Source organism: Eptesicus fuscus, chromosome 11 (genome assembly GCF_027574615.1).
Source record: "Eptesicus fuscus isolate TK198812 chromosome 11, DD_ASM_mEF_20220401, whole genome shotgun sequence".
In the NCBI taxonomy this organism is placed as follows: domain Eukaryota; kingdom Metazoa; phylum Chordata; class Mammalia; order Chiroptera; family Vespertilionidae; genus Eptesicus; species Eptesicus fuscus.
The window spans coordinates 62,909,418-62,926,362 of NC_072483.1; the positions used below are offsets into that span (position 1 = coordinate 62,909,418).

The 16,945-nt window shown below is 46.1% G+C and overlaps 1 protein-coding gene across 2 annotated transcripts in view; it reads right to left on the bottom strand.

Moving 5' to 3' along the window:
* Positions 1-16,945, bottom strand: part of DIS3L2 (DIS3 like 3'-5' exoribonuclease 2) — a 330,696-nt gene that overhangs the window by 61,062 nt on the left and 252,689 nt on the right. For both annotated transcript variants that reach the window (XM_028140542.2, XM_054722868.1), the window contains exon 15: positions 4,603-4,836. In XM_028140542.2, coding sequence (XP_027996343.2) covers positions 4,603-4,836 — 234 coding nt within the window. The remainder of the gene's footprint in view (positions 1-4,602; positions 4,837-16,945) is intronic.

The window sequence follows — 16,945 nt, forward strand, 5'->3', positions numbered from 1 at the left end:
GGAAACCTTCTGATGTCTGAAACCAGTACAGTCTCACTGCACTCTGTGAGAGCTCTGTTGTGGCACTTTTCATTTTCTGGGTGGTCTGCTGGCTCCTCCACTATACCAAGTCTTATTCCTCCATCCTTCATCTCCAGCACCCGAAGAATGCCTTCTGCAGCCATGTTGCATGAAGGACTCTGTGACTATGAGAATCGAGACTGATTCTACAAACATATCCAACTACCTGATTAACAGCTTACTCTTGTGCAAAAATGATGGCATAAATAATAAGACCAAAGAAGAGCCAAATAGAATGATTAGGCCATCCTTCTATCTTGTACCAAATACCATATTGGATAAAAATTAAACAGCAGAGAGCTAAAAATGCTCATTTCTTGAAAATAACTGTATTATAGAGAAGGAATAAAAATATTCTTAACTATAATTTGTAAATGCATGACTCAACATAACTTACTGCTACATATAACAACAGGGGCAGGGGGAGAATGCTACCATGGCATCAGAGCCATGTTTTGCCATGAGCAATCCCCACCCTCAGTGTACCCGACAAGATGGCAGAGCCAGCATCTCTGCAAGTGGGCCCAGGGACATGGGCTGGTGGGAGGAGACTGACTGTAAAGAGGCTGTGGAGCTTGCAGAGGTGGGAAATTAAAACCACTGCTCTTTTTGCTTCAGGCTAATTAAAGCTACTTGACTGTAAATAGGGTAAGGGAACTGGTGCTAAACTGATTTATTCCTCTACTTCTGGCCATCAATTGGACCTGCTAAGCATGGCAGTAATCAAAGGAATACTTTACTTAATTGCATGAAACCATCCTGAGAGCTAACTTAGCACAGCTATTCCCATTACCCAGTCCAATTCTCAGTGCAGCAATGATGAGCTGCTAAGAGCTGACTGGGTGTGAAAACCACGGACATCAGGCCAACTCCAACCTTCCACCTGCTTCTGTATGGAAGCTAAGAATGGTTTTTACATATTTTAATAAATGAAAGATAATTAAAGGAAGAATACCATTTTGTGACATGAAAATTATATGAACTCTGAATTTCAGTGTCCTTAAATTTTATTGGAACAGCCCCACTCATTTGTTTGTCTATCTCTGGCTGCTTTCACATTATGACAGCAGAGCTGAGTATTGGAGACAGAACTTATGGCCCACAAAGCCTAAAATATTTACTATCTGCCTTTTAGAGGAAGCCTGCAGACCCATAACTTAAAAGATGGCTAGGCAAGGCCATCTATACTAATAAAAGGGTAATATGCAAATTTGTCAGGACACCCTCACAGTAATGACTGTACAGAAGGCTGCATGGGGCGACAAGGCCAGCAGGGGGGTTAGTGAGGGGCGACCAAATGACTGAACAGCAGGCTGCGTGGGTGATCAAAAAACCAAACAGCAGGCTGCGTGAGGCAACCAGGCCAGAAGAGGGGGGCAGTGAGGGGCAACTGGGCCAGCAGAGGAGGTCAGTGAGGGGCAACCAGGATGGCAGGGAGGGCAGTTGGTGGCAACCAGGTCAGCAGGGGAGCAGTGAGGGGCGACCAGGCCAGCAGAGGGGGGCAATTGGTGGCAACCAGGCCGGCAGGGGGGGCAGTTGGGGGCGACCGGGCTGGCGGGGGTAGCAAGTTGGGGACAATCAGGTCGGCAGGCAGAGGTGGTTAGGGGTGATCAGGCTAGCGGGAGGGAGGGGCAGTTAGGGGCGATCAGGCAGGCAGGCAGGTGAGCAGTTAGGAGCCAGCAGTCCCAGATTGTGAGAAGGATGTCCAACTGCCGGTTTAGGCCCGATCCCAGTATCAGGCCTAAACCGGCAGTCGGAAATCCCCCGAGGGATCCCGGATCGGAGAGGGTGCAGGCTGAGCTGAGGGTACCACCCCCCCATGCACGAATTTCATGCACTGGGCCTCTAGTCCATAATAGCATTCCACAGCAGCTTGGATTCCAAGGTACTTAAAAATTATTTCCATTAATGAGTTTATCTTGCTCACAGAAATGGCCACTAATTTGAGCTTCAAAATTGTGCTAGGCAGGATTCATGTAAGATGGCTGAGAATTTAATAAAGGCCCCTTTAGTTTAGAGGAATTTGACTATGAAGATGAAAATAAATTTTCTTCACTACAACTTTCTCTAATTCAGAAAGTCAAAGGTTCAGCAGGAGCCAGCCATATCCACCCTCTCACATGCTGAGGATCCTGAAGTGGCACAGTTTCCTTCAGGCAGTGGGGCTCCTTTCTTCAGAAGCCTCCCATGGAAGGCCTCCCTCTGAGTGCTGTCACCACACTAAGGGTGTCAGCCTGGAGAAAGCCCCGGAAAACTGTAGGTGTAGCTTCCTGACTTTTGTTGGGGGGTTCTTTTTAGCACCCTGCTACCCTCCCTTTGTTATCCTTTATGAAGGCAATGGCTAAGACACAGAACATCACATCAGAGTCAACTAATGGCATCTTCATCTCTGGAAAGGAGGCTTCTGGGAGGATGGGGGTCAGGGAGCTCTGTGCACTCCCAAGGCCCGTAGGGCAGGCCTGAGTCGTCCAGGAAAATCTGAACAGGGTGTAAGGGCTTCCCATAGCCCCCCACCCCACAAAACTCAGATTTAGATATGATTATAATCCATTATGATTACTTTGACTACAAACACATAAAAGTCCCTTTATGAGAATCTCTGTTTAAGAAACATATGTATATATATTATACATATAAACATATGTATATATATTTTATATATATATAAACATATGTATAATAAAGAAAATAAAACATGCATGTGTTAAACTCTAGAATTAACATGGCAGCAGAAAACATGAAGGTGGGAAGAAACCACCTGGAAGGTATGTTACTCAACTCATCCAACCACAAGCACAAAGAATGCACTCAGCACCTACACTTGCTTTCGGGCAATGGCATAAAGGAGCGTCATTTCACTGAGCTAGAATCTCTTTACAACTCGGTTTAAGCTCCAGATAAAAGAGACATTTGGAGCAGGTAATCCGAACTCAAAGGCAGAGCTTCCCATCTGTTTCACATCACAGTACATACAGAACTTGCTAGTACCTGACAGCACTCTAGGATAAGCAGACAGGACTGCTAGCAGGTGGTCCCCAGGAACTGAGGCCAGCCCAGGTAGCCCTGAGGGCTGAGGGTGCATCATTTCAGACGTGAGTATGGCAGCTCTGGTCTAAGGTGTGGACTGCAATCACCCAGTGGTCAAGTTGCTCTGCATTTCGGAAGTTGTTATGACCTCTAAACCATTGAGTCCTTACCTGACAAACAGGTACTATGCTAGTGTACTCCATCTCACCCATTCTGAAAGTCATCACGGTAAATTGACTTCTTGGAAAGGTGACTTCTGGGTTAGCAGATCTATTCTGCATTCAAGGGCATACTGTGTGACATGGATGGTGTCCCCTCTTACAAAGGCCTCTCATAGCACCTTCCTAATTGAGGTTAGTGTAAAAAATGCATATATATATTTTAGGACTGCCACCAAAAACGTGGACATCGTGAACTGAGGCAAACAGCATCAGAGAGCAACTCAAACAGCAGGCTATGCCAAAGCCCCGAAGAAAAATGGATTTTAGTGAAGGCAAATGCAGGCAGTCGACACATGAGAACAAATGCAGTGACTGCCAAATGGGCCACTGAGCTGATTTATAAAGGATCTCACGGTGTCTCTGTCGCAGGAGACTGATGTGCTCCTCCTAAAGTCCTGGTCCACACACTCATCTAGAGAACCAAGGATTCAACTCCAAGGATGCAAATCCCTTATTTTCAAACCTTCATTAACTGGAACTTAAGTAGGACTTTTGAGGGCTTGTTTTTCTCACTTGAAAGGAAACTTTTTCTCTTAAGTCAGCATGGCGTAAAAGGAGGAAAGGTGAACAAAGTGCTAGCTATCTGGATTTCTTGCATATAAGCAACTTATTTAACCTTTGGGGGCTTTGGCTTTCTAATTTATAAAATGAGAGGGCCAATGAGATACAGATAACTAAGTTACCAGACATAGCAACTCAGCCAGGTTTGAATGACAGCTGCCTAAGTCCCAGTGAACCGCTGGCATGGCTGTGCTATTCCAGAGCCATCAATACCATTCTGGGACATTGTTTTCTTCAATAGCCAGCATTCTATAGTCTCCCCAGTTCTGTGCTTCCTCAGCTATTAATCTGGAATTTGTAAACATAATTCTTTTGGGATGACAAGGGATAAGAAGAAACACTTATTTCTTTAAGCCCCATAATCAGATACTGGTTAACTCCTACATGTCCATGTTTCCTGTTCCCAGCTCAGTTAAGAGGGATTAACAGTAGAAACCAAGGTGAGGACCAAATACTGGACATACCTTCCCAGGTTAGGCCAGCTGGGAGCTTTGGTCTCACAGCCACCCAGACACTACCCTTTGCCTGAGCTCACAGTGTTAGGCCTCAGGCACCTGTGGAGCTAGGAGGAGTGGGAGTTAGTTCCTGCCTACCTTGCAGAACATTGTTTCAGGGCAGTGACTGAAGAAACAAGGAGGGAAGAGTTCAAGACTACCATACTGAGTTGCAGACATGCTTGGGTTCAGGTACAAAGCAAATCTGTTGGTTGCACTAAAAAAAGGAAGTGACTGACCTGATCCAAACGCAGTGCGCCGTCCAAAAACCGCTGTTTGCGTAACTCCTTCGCAATCCGGTGAAGATTCAAGACAGCCTGGTGTACCTCCTCACTGGTGTGCTCTGGGGAGATGGGGGGTAGCTCCTGCTCAGGGATTGTCGTAGTCGGGCTCTCAATCATGCTCTGTGCGTGCTCGTAGCTCAGTTTGGTGCAGGAGCAGATGATGGTCCGGCCAAACCACTCACTAAGGATCTGCAGGAGGACAGATTGTGAGGAATTGGTTTTCAGGTTTTTCTTACATGTGACCATTCACCCACATGCATTCTCCAAAGATTCCCTGAGCGCTGGCTTTTTGCTCAGAATGGTGTTAGGTTCCGGCTGGGTACAAAAACTGATCCAATGTGGAAGCTGCTGCCCTCAGCGAGCTCAGCCTCTACCAGGCTTGGACTGGGCAGGCATGGAGTCTCCAGACGTCTCCGAGCACAGGGGCTCAGGCAAAGCCAAGCAGGAGACTGAGGTGAAGGGCCTGTAGGAGGCTTTTTCATTCATTTGGGTAAGTGGTCATCAATGTCAAAACTGGGAAAGAGAAGAAGGGATAGATGCCAAAGATGTGCAGATGGGGAGTCTGTGGGTTTGGTAATGGATATGATGTGGGATGAGGGAAAAGGTGGGGCCCCTAGAAACAGAGAGCAGGATGCAGGAGAAAGAAAAAGCCAAGTTCAACTTGTTCTCTTTGGGGCACTGATGTAGAAACAAAGGCCCAGAACAGTATTTCTCAACCTCAGCACTATTGGGCTAATTCATTGTTGTGGGGTTGTACTGTGCACTGTGAAGTGTTTAGCAGTATCCTTCAACTCTGCCCACTAGCACCTCTCCCCAGCCCTGAGTTGACAACCAAACCATTTCTAGACGTTGTCAAATGTCCCCTGCGGTTATCGGAGCAGATTGAGATCCAGTGGGCTCGAAGCAGACACACCTGAGTTGAGCAGTGATACTGCTGAGGGATGGGTTACCAATGATCTGCATTTTATCCTTTCAGTTTGTCTCTATTTTTTTATAATGAGCATTTATTACTTTTAAAACAAAAATAAAATAAACCTTAAACTATTCGGGGGACTCCTGAGCCTGAGGTGCAGGGCGGAGACCTGGATGATGCCAAGTTACAGGCAGTGGGTATAGCCCTGGGGCAATGACTGGTTTGGAGGTGGGAAGATGGCCTCCCGGACCTGAAAGAAAGAGAAGGCCGTATTCTCCACAAACTCCTTCATATTGGGGGACAAAAAGAAAAGCTGGATGCTGAAAACAAACAAAAACAAGAGGACTCAAAAAGACAGGAGAAAATTCAAGAGTGTCCGCTGTTAGGAAGAGCAGGAGACAGGGTGGAAGAAAGGGGTGCTTAGAAGCAGCAACAGGCACATTTCATCGCCCTTGGGATGAGATAGACGCTGTTTCTACACTTTCCATAAAACTACTTCATCACACAGCAACGTATGTGGCAGGTGTTTTGTTATCCTCACTCTGCAAACAAGGAAACTAAGGCACAGACCCATTAAGTGACCTGCTAGAGAATGAATGGCAAAGCCAGGAACTGAGCCCAGGCAGTTCAGCCCCAGAGCCTGAGCTCCTAACCGCTAGGCTATGTCAAATGCCATCTGGACGTTGAGGAGGATGAAAACAAAGGAAAAGACCTTGTATTGAGCATTTGCTTATTGGTGAGCTTTATGAAGGCTATTTTAGGGGGGGAATATGGTACAGGCTAGGTAGATTTCAGGCATGTGCTACAGACAGATTACAGAGACACTGTCAATCCGGCAGCCAGAGCTCTGCCTTCCACCGGCCTCTCACACCCCGTGTGCCATTCAAAAAGCAGCATCTTCTGTGCGAGGCATATGTGGGAAAGTTTGGAAAATTTGGGGTTAGGACAGGTGGACAGCTAGCAAGCAGTGGTGGCAATGTGTGGATGGCTGATTCCACAAGGATGGAAGGACAGGGATGTTGCAGTTTGTAGGGTGAGGGGAGAAGCCAGTACATAAGGAGGACCGACGTTGCCGGAGAACGAATGGGTCCTGAGCCAAAGGACTCCAGTAGGTGACCCATCCATGAAAGAGGAGCAGGGACCTGGAGGGGAGGTGGGAAGCATAGGGGAGGCAAGAAAGGCGATCTTGAGGGGATGAGGCAAGCCAAGAACACTCGGATCAGATATTCCCAACCTATGGAGCCAAGTAGAAGGCAAAGAATAAGGGTCCTGAGTGGGATTCAAAGGCGTGAGGAAAGTGGAAGAGCCCTGGGATCAATGCCAGTTCTTAACATTTATTATCTGTAACCTGGCAGAATTGGAAGTCTACACTCCTTATCAGAGCTCCCTAACACACGCTGCTTGCACTATCTTAGTTTGAGCCACTTCTTCCTAACAGGCACCTTGGCTCCTTCAGCTGGTTTCCTTATCCACCAATACCTATCTTAACAGCACACAAGACCACCACCAGATCTGCGACTACTGAGAAGTTTCCTATAATGCCCGCATCCCAGAAAACCTGTACTGCCCTTCTTTTTGAACCCACAACGGGTTGAAGTGAAAGTTCTGAAGAGCCATCGAGAACTATCTGGCCATGTGACAGTGGCCTCAGGCAGCAGAACCTACCCTGCTTTAACACAATCCAGTGATTCTGGAATCACAGGGACTAAAAAAATGGAGGTCAGGAAAACTGGCCTAAAACCACCTTGTGGGGAGGCAGCAGAGAAGCAAGGATGTCCCCCACAGCCTCACAGAGAGGGCAGTAGGGAAAGAAGGACCAGGAATGGTGGCTCCCAGGGGCAGCATGCCTAACAGCAAGGGAAGAAGGCCTTTCTGGAAGGTACACCTCATTAATTTCCAATTTGGCAGCTGTATTCACATCAACGCCCCGTCCAGAACCAGGGCCAGTAGCAGAAGACAAAAGGACAGTTTTTCACGGAAAAAGTGAAAAAGCCATGAGGAGTTTCATAAATAAAACCCTTCAGAGAGAAGATCATGTCCTTCCTCTGTCCTTCGCTTAATCACAGGACGGGTCACTGGCTATCTGCAGGTGGCAAGCTTCCTGCATTCATTCGAGGACATCATTGTTTAGAATGTCAGACTGAATTCTGTGCCAACGCCTACTGAAGGCATATGATGATGAGGAAAACGTGGTCAGAATGGAGCAAACACTCTATCTCATGACCTACTTTTTGGCCCCAGGTAGGACAGGAAATAACAACACTGCTGTGGACAGCACTTCGGAGTATCTGGCCCTGGCCCCTACTGAACAACCTTTCACAGTTTCTTGAACACATTTGGGAGGACTGCATTATTCAGCCCATTTTACAGTTGAAAAAATAGGCTGGGAAAAAGCTTCTAAGTGGCAGCCACGAGCAGATCTATGTCTAAAGACTTAAGGCTCAAAATCTAGTGTTACTTGTATTATATTTTAGCTAAAGGTCACATAACAGACAAAGATGGTGGAGTAAAGGAAAGGAAGTATGCCTCATATACCAGCCTTCCATATATTATAGCAGGGGTCCTCAAACTTTTTAAATAGGGGGCCAGTTCACTGTCCCTCAGACCGTTGGAGGGCCAGACTATAGTTTAAAAAAAACTATGAACAAGTCCCTATGCACACTGCACTTACCTTATTTTGAAGTAAAAAAAACAAAATGGCAAAAACACCCGCATGTGGCCCGCGGGCCGTAGTTTGAGGACACCTGTATTATAGATACCATGTTGTGAGGACATCATATCCTTGGAAAACTTTAATTCTATTTAAATACATTATAAAATTTATCATCTAAAAAATGTCAGTGCTTCATTAAGACATTTCTGCTAATGGGTAAATTTGTAATTTTAAGTAAGTAGGTGCAAAATTACTTCTACAGCAGTTCTGGTTTTCTGTATATAATTTTTTTTTTTTTTTTTTTTAAGTATTAGAAAGAGCCCTATCTGTTTTGGCTCAGTGGATAGAGCATTGGCCTGTGGACCAAAGGGTCCCGGGTTAGATTCCGGTCAAGGGCACCTACCTTGGTTGCAGGCTCCTCCCCAGCCCAGGCCCTGGTTGGGGCTCCTGCAGGAGGCAACCAGTCTATGTGTTTCTCTCACATCGATATTCTCTCTGCCTTTCCCTCTCTCTTTCACTTTCTCTAAAAATCAATGGAAAAATATCCTCAGTTGAGGATTAAAAAAAAAAAAGTATTAGGAAGAAACATTTTCCTGACTGGAATAAAACCAGTCTGAGGTGGCCAGGGGTGGGGATGGGGAATTTATGCTGCTTGGAACACAAGGAAATCGTCGAGGGGGTGGGGGGAGGGGCACAGCCGTGAGAAAAGTCCAAGGGGCCAAGAAGAACATGCCTGAAAAGGGACTGGGCAGAAAAAGGAGGGGCTTGAAGGCAGCTAGGAGAGATCAACATGTTTGTGATGGGGGCCTGGGGACTGCAGTGGGGAGAGGCAGTGGGATGGTGGCTGGCTCAGGAGCAAGCAAGGATCCCCTAGGCCTACTCCTTGCACCAGGCCCACAGTAATTAAGCAAGGTGCAGGTCACTTTTTAAAGAAAAGAGAAGACTTCAGTGAGATTAGAGAGTAAAAAACAAGATGGAAGAACCGTCAGCAACTCACTTCATTTAGACCCAGCTGTGTCCTTTCCTACTGTGTGGAGGGGCCCTGAGGCACACTAGGCCCACCAGAATGCACGGAGGACGGGCCTGTGCTTGGGCCATGCATTTGCCAGCCTGTTTTAGTTTATAAGGCAGTTTGTTTATGTGTTAGAATTTTCTGCAACGTTTGTATTAAAAAAAAAGCCCGAGTAAACCGTGAGCTCTTCTGTCTCACGTCACCTGCCATCATCCTAGTCTGCAAACCCCCAGACAATAATCGGGCCCCTTTTCATCTTGACCTGTCTAAAGGTCAACTGTCTAAACTTCCAGCCTAAGAGGAAGGAAATGAGGGAATTTCCTTAAGTGTTTGCCTTGCAACTGTAGAAAATGGCAGGAATGTGAGAGGAACCTCAGGTCCCGGATGTGGTTAGGAGACAAGAATTCCATTTCTATGACAGTGGGTGAGGCCCCAAGCCTGAGCAGCCCTTGAAAAGTGTTCCCTTTACCATGACAGTTGCATGAGGGTGGGAAGGGGCAGTGGGAATCTCAGGTTGGTAGTTAGGCTGGGAGGCCTAAGGAACTAGGTAGGGAAGGAAGTTAAAGGTGGGGGAGAGGGTGGGAAATGTTGGAGAGCCATGGAGAAAGCCTTCTGAGGACTGGCTTCAGACAGACCCAGGAAACACAAAAAGCAGATTTTTAAGACCAGTGAGGTTAGCTCAGCCCCAGCTTTTCTTTCTCTTTAAAAATTAAAAAAAAATAATAAAATGTATATATATATATATATATAAATAAAATTGATCTCAGAGAAGGAGATAGAAACATCAATGATGAGAATCATCAATTAGCTGCCCTCTGCATGCCCCCCCCAACCCCCACCAGAGATGGAGCCCACAACCCAGGCATGTGCCTTGACTGGGAATTGAACCATGACCTCCTGGTTGATAGGTTGGCACTCAACCACTGAGCGACACTGGAAGGGCAGACCCAGCCTTTCAACATGACCAACCTAAACCAGCTCTCATGAACACAGGTCCAGCTTTTCTTAAAGACACCCAGCAAAGTGACGTGTTATGTTGATAACTAACTTCAGGGCTCAAGTCCTTAAGATTTAAGTCAAGTTCACTATTAATAACTATTAAATGCAGGAGAAAAGATGATTAAAAATCATTTTAGCAGGATAGTCTTATAAATAAATGGTAAATGTCTTTTTTTCCTTGAAAATATTTTATGTTGAATCTCAAGGATTCACAGCAAAATCAGTGTCCACGATTCAGTCTGCTGTTACCTTGAAGTGACCTTAGGGAAGCCTCTAATTGCGTGGGGCCTTCATTAGCAAACTGGGACACAGGGGACCAAGAATACAGCAGTTTTCCAAAGACTCCTCTGGTCCCCAGTGGTTTTTATAGGCCCGAGATAAAGCAATTCTGTCCTGCTTCTGCTAAGGACTAGAGGTGGGCATTCTGGTAACTTTTCTACTACTCTTAAGAAGCAGCCTTTGAAGCTACTGCCTCTCACTGGAGCTTCTTGGGCAAGACTCCCACTGTAGTGCCCGAGGATGACGCAAAACAGTGTATTTCTTTACCACTAACTGAAGCCCTAAGTCACACAATGGTGCTCATGAACCTTGGCTCTGTGAGCTGACTGCAGACACCATGATGACCCCGGAAAGTATATTTTATTTCTCACATTTCATAGGATTTCCATGGGTGGCAGTGGGGGTGACAGCGGCAGGGAGAGCATGGGAGGCAGTGGAGTGAACCTCTGTGGAGGAGTCATGAGAATCATCAATTCTTCCTTGCGTGAGCTGTGGAAGGTCCTTCTCAACTCCCAGGATAGCGCTCAAGAGGGCTGAGAAAGCTGCTGTGGATAAAAATGCCTTACCAAGGGGAATGCCATTCTAATTAAGCAGACCAACTCAACAAAGATCTGTGAAAACAGATATGCAATTCACTTTATGAAATCATTTCTGAGCATTTTAGGGGGTTACATGGCACTGTGGTGTGGAGGGGGAAGGATTAGTTAACAATGGGCTCTGCTTATAAGGATGTTAAAATCTAATAGGACAATGGATCTGTGTACAAATAGCTCCCAAGTGCAGATGACAGGTGCTGTAGGGATGGAGAGGCGAGAAAATGGGTTCTGACAGGGAGAATGGGGCCCTCCTATCTGAGCACCTTTGTAGGCTGTCTACCCTGCACCATTCCCAGACTACAGCAGGGGCCCCCAATCTTCACTCCCTCGAGGCTTGTGAGTTAGTGGTTCTTATAGTCCTACTAGTAGCCCTGCGCACGAATCCGTAGCTTGCTGCCACCCTCCAGTAGTTCTCCACCTGCTGCCTCGCCCTCCTGCAGCTCCCCCACACCCATAGCTTGCTGCCCTGGCCCCTCCTGTAGCTCTCTGCCCCACCCTCCCACTGATCCATGATCTGGTCGTTATGCTTCCCGGTGTAACGACCATTTGCATATTACATCTTTATTATATAGGATTGGGAGCAATTCCCTCACCTGGGGTTTGGGTTTTAAGTCTCCCACTTCCTTCATGACCTGACTCTAAAAATCTGTTCCTCTTTCCTTGTCTTCAACATCTCCTTTTCTATTCGCCTTCCCATACAGCCTACAAACAAACTCCAATCTCACTCATCTATTTATTTAAAAGAAAAAAAAAAAAGACAGGAAAAGAACCTCAAAATAATTCTTACTACAATGGTGATATGCATTCACTGCAGAAAACTTAAATACAGGTGGGAAAAGGAGAAGAAAAAGAATCTCCTATAAATCCACCATCAGGAGAAAATTATGACCTGTTTCTATTTCAGTACATATGTAGTTGTATTGAACAGAGCAAATACTTAATGACTAATTACTAAATGAATGAATAAAGGACTAACAATAGTTTCATGGAAGAAGTGGTATTTTAGCTGGATCTCAAAGAATAAGTAGGATTCATACTGGTAGAGATGAGGGAAGAACAGTCTAAGAAGAGAGAAAAGCATATGCAAAGTCTCAGAAGTGTGAGGGCAAATAAACCCTTCAGTGGCAAGAGTAGGGGCTTAGGGGACCAGAGAATGGTGGCAGATGGTCATGTAGTAGTGGAGGAGTCGGTGAGGTCTTTGAATATCATGCTCTGGAGATTGTCATGCTGAAGAAAGATGCTGAGCAATCCTACCCTTTATAATAAAGAGCTAATATGCAAATGGTTGTCACACCCTCATGCTGTAAAGGCGCAGACACTCAACATTGGGGAGAGAGGAATGGGGACCAGCCAGGCACAAATGAGCTCATGAGAGACAAATGGGGACCAGCCAAGCACAAATGAGCTCGCAAGAGAGGAATGGGGACCAGTCAGGCACAAATGAACTTGTGAGAGAGGAATGGGGACCAGCCAGGCTTTGGCCCGGGAGAGGGACAGCCGCCTGCCCCGCGGTCCCGGGTGCCAGCAGCTGCGCCTGTGGCCCGGGAGAGGGACAATCTGCATGCCCATGGTCCCCGCAGTCCTCACAGCGCCAACGGCTGTGTCTGCACCTGCAGCCCGGGAGAGGGACAAGCCGCTCGGCCCGTGGTCCGGGGTGCCTGCGGCTGCGGCCCAGGTGAAGCCACACATCTATGGTTCCCTGTGGTTGCAGCCAGCCTGGGTCTTGGGTGCCTGCGGCTAGCCAGAGGGAGGGAAGCCCGGGTCCCGGGTGCGGGGCGAGGCAGAGGAGGTTAGGGGCGATCAGGCCAGCAGGGGAACAATTAGGGGAGATCAGGCAGGCAGAGGTGGGTTGGGGTGATCAGGCAGGCAGGCAGGTGAGCCATTAGGAGCCAGCAGTCCCAGATTGTGAGAGGCAGCTGGACACCCCCCTAAGGGTCCCGGATTGGAGATGGTGCAGGCCAGGCTGAGGGACCCTCCCCTCGCCCCGCCACCGTGCACGAATTTCATGCACTTGGCCTCTAGTAGTGCAATGAGACCAGATTCAGCTTTAAAAAGTCATCTAACACCACTGGGGAGAGGGCTTGAACAGTTTCTCTCAGCCATCCCAGAGGAGGATGACAGGATTTGAGTAGGACAGTGACTGTGGTGACAGAAAAGAGAGGAGTGACTAGAGACACTTGGCAAAGGTAGAGCTGCTAGCACTTAGAACTGCTGGGTTTTGGCAGATGTGAAGCAGGCTAGAGGCTGAGAGTCTAAGTGGTTTGGAAGATGCTGATGCCGGTAACAGATCTAGAGAAGGTGGGGCTTGAACTCAGGCTGCAGCAGAAGATGTTTTACTGAATGAAGAGAGGTGAAGGGATGAGGAAAGGCAGAGGGGTATTCTGACTCTCTGAAGTGGGGACTTCAGCAGATCAAGCTGGCTGGTTTCCTTGATTTCCAAGAAGAACTGAAAGTCTCCTGGGGGAATGGTGGATCTTGAAGGAAAGAGGAGTGGAAGGCAAAGTTGAAGGCTGGAGTCAAGAATAAAAGTTTGAAACAGCTACACTGGCAATAAAAGGATTCTCAAATAGCACATTGAAGGGCCAGCTGAAGAACGACATTGTAGTTCCTCTACAGTGTCCAATATTCAAAATGGTGGGTGTTAGGCATGGACAGGAAAGATTTTCCTAGACCTCCAAGGAATGGACAGAGACTTGAAGGATGTTCTAAGGTGGCAGTTAGGAAAGTGCGACCTTGAGTGAAGTCAGGTCATGGAAGCTGGGGTGGGGAGCTGCTACATAGTGGAGAGCTCAGTTATGCAATAAAAACCAGCTTTTCCCAAAGCAGAGATGCTCTAGGAAGCGAGAAGAGACTCTAGTCCCAAGCAGACTTTGTAGTTCATGCATTTCTAGCTGTGAAGACAGGGAGAAAAGAAAAGGGGGGGGGGGGGATCCCATTGTGAAGACTTTTTAGATTTTTTTCTGAATAAGAGACTAGAGAGTTTTGTGTTTGTTTGTTTTTTAAGAGAGATAATACCTAATTTCTGACTTAGAAGGATCATTCTGACTGCTGAGTAGAGAGAAGATAAGTGGGGCAGAAGTAGAAGCCAGGAGAACAGTTAGGAAGCCAGTGTAGTCCAGGTGGGGGGTGGTAGCCTGGACCCAGGTGACAATGCTGGTAGTGGTAAAGAAGGGAACAGATTCTAGAGGTAGTTATGATGATAAAACCGAGGGGATTCACTGGTGGATTGGATGTAAGAGGTAAGAGAAAGATCGAAGTCAATAATGACATTGTGGTTTTTGGCTACGTAAATGGCTGAAATGGCGTTGTTGTTACTGATTAAGGTTGAAATGGGCAACTTCTGGAGTATACCCTCACATTCTAACTTAGAAGGAGCAATGGCAGGGATATTGCTGGAAAGGCAAGCTGTGAAGAGCTACTATAATTGTGAGACACTTCCTTCAGTATTCCGAACTGTGACCCTGAGATATTACAGTTTTAAGATCTAAGAACTTAGTTATCAAGTCAGATTCATTGCTTCTGACCTCCTTTAAAATGTAAGATAGATGTTTTTACAGAAGTTACTTAAAATTAAGATGCCTCTGATGAGTGGGGCACTTAGGTATGGTCTCTGTTTTGTAGGACCTTAGTGTCAAGTTAGACAGAGTGCCAGAGGTGTTAAAAAATAACAAGGGCACTGGACTAACATGGTCAAAGTGGATTTCATGGTACCCAAGTTGGAACTTACAAAGCACAAGGTTCAGTTGGGCTTGTTTTCCATATGACAATATATAGTCACAAATATCTAGATCAGAGAACAATGCCCTCACCACCAATATGTGAGAAAAGTGCCAAAAATAGATCCTTCAGAATTTACTGATCTAAAAATCTGGGCGCTGGATTAATGAAAGCATGTATGACCAAGATTTTCTGCTGAATGTTTAAAAAAACCTAGTGGGTATTTAAATAAAAATATCCTTTCTATAGATGACCATGCCTACTCTAGAAAATAAGACTTCCCGCAGGCTAAGGAAAACTACAAAACATTCTCCACTTCGTCCCCAGGTGAGACTGGCACCATGTAGCAGAGGTACGATGCTGTTGGATGCTGTTGGCCCTGCTCCGACTCCTAAGTTCCAGGGCTACACACAAACCATCACTACACACAAACCATCACTACACACAAACCCAGCCTCAGGCTTTGGACACATCCTCCTCATTTATTCAGGGTCCCTACTGGCCTGCTGGTTCCCTGACCCTCCCACCTGCCCTCCACCCCACCCCCACCCCATTTCATGCATCTTGGCTGTAAGATGGGTGAAGAATGTCCAGCCCTTGGGCTGTATAAGGCCCAAGAAATCATTTGGTCTGGCCCTGCCAAGACATTAGGAGTTAATTAAATGTTTAACCAAATATAACAGGATAATTTTTAAAAATATATATTTTTATTGATTTCACAGAGGAAGGGAGAGGGAGAGAGAGAGAGAAAAATATCAATGATAAGAGAGAATCATTGATTAGACTAGCAGGCTATTTAAAAAAAATAATTATTTTCTTTATCCCCCTCTTGTCTCCGCCACCCCCCCCCCCCCCCCCGCTTATGCCCTCACTCCCCCGGTGTCTGTGTCCATTGGTTATGCTTATATGCATGCATACAAGTCCTTTGGTTGATCTCTCTCCCTTACCCCCATTCTCCCCTACCTTCCCTCTGAGGTTTGACGATTTTTATTGATTTCAGAGAGAGAGATAGAAACATCAATGATGAGAATCATTGATTGGCTGCCTCCTGCATGTCCCCTACGAGGGATTGAGCTCACAACCTGGGCATGTGCCCTTGACCAGAATCGAACCCGGTACCCTTTAGTCTGCAGGCCGATGCTCTATCCACTGAGCCAAACCGGCTAGGGCCAGGCTAATTTTTAAGTTGATAATTTTGTATATCCCGCAAATGATGTTACAAATATCCATATGGCCCTTGGCAGAAAAAAAGGCTCCCCACCCCTGCTGTAAGAGCTACTCATTGGTCACTATACCCCTGGACTAACCAACCAGGTTAACTCCCCATGTGCTATTTGGTCTGGTAGGGTGCTTGGATGACCACAGTACAATAAGTGTGGTTAGTGGTTCTACAACTATTCCCAGTCCAAATCCCTTCACTTCCTACTTGGCTTGTTTGACAGAGGCCCAGCATCCCCTCCTGGACCTTGTGCCTACTTCACACCTGCTCTATAGACCCCTCATGCCAAAAGGCTTGGTTACCAGACACTACCTCCAACAGAAACCCTAAAGACCAATTGAGCCTTCAGAGTGCCTCTTTCTAGTGCTTCTTTTATGACCCTCATATTTTAGAAGCTCATTAGATCAGGCAGCTTTTTATTCCTTGGGTCTGACCCTGGCAGGCATAATTCAGATTCATCGTTCTTTTCTGTTGATTCAAGTTACTTTTCTCCTATGGGCTTTTATTTTCTATTTAGTTAAATTTTTGCAAAAACAAGCATTTATTAAAATATAAAAGTAATATGTGTTTTCAAAAAACATTAGAAAACACACAAAAAAGTAGAAAAAATTACTCATAGTCTTACTACCCAAATACAACCACTATTGGCATTCTATTTTATTTCCTTCTGGTCTTTTTCCATTCATTTTTTCCCCATGCATGTTCCCACCCCCACCAAAATATCATTACTGGCATACTGTCTTCACAATTCCTTCTTTGTATTTCAGATCAGGTTTGCTTCTTGATTCTCACAAAGGAATCTAGTATCAGATATATAGGAACTGTCAAAACCAAATGTAATGTGTGTAGCTTGTTTTGATTCCAGTCCAGACAAATCAATTGGAGGCAATCCAGGAAATGTAATTATGGA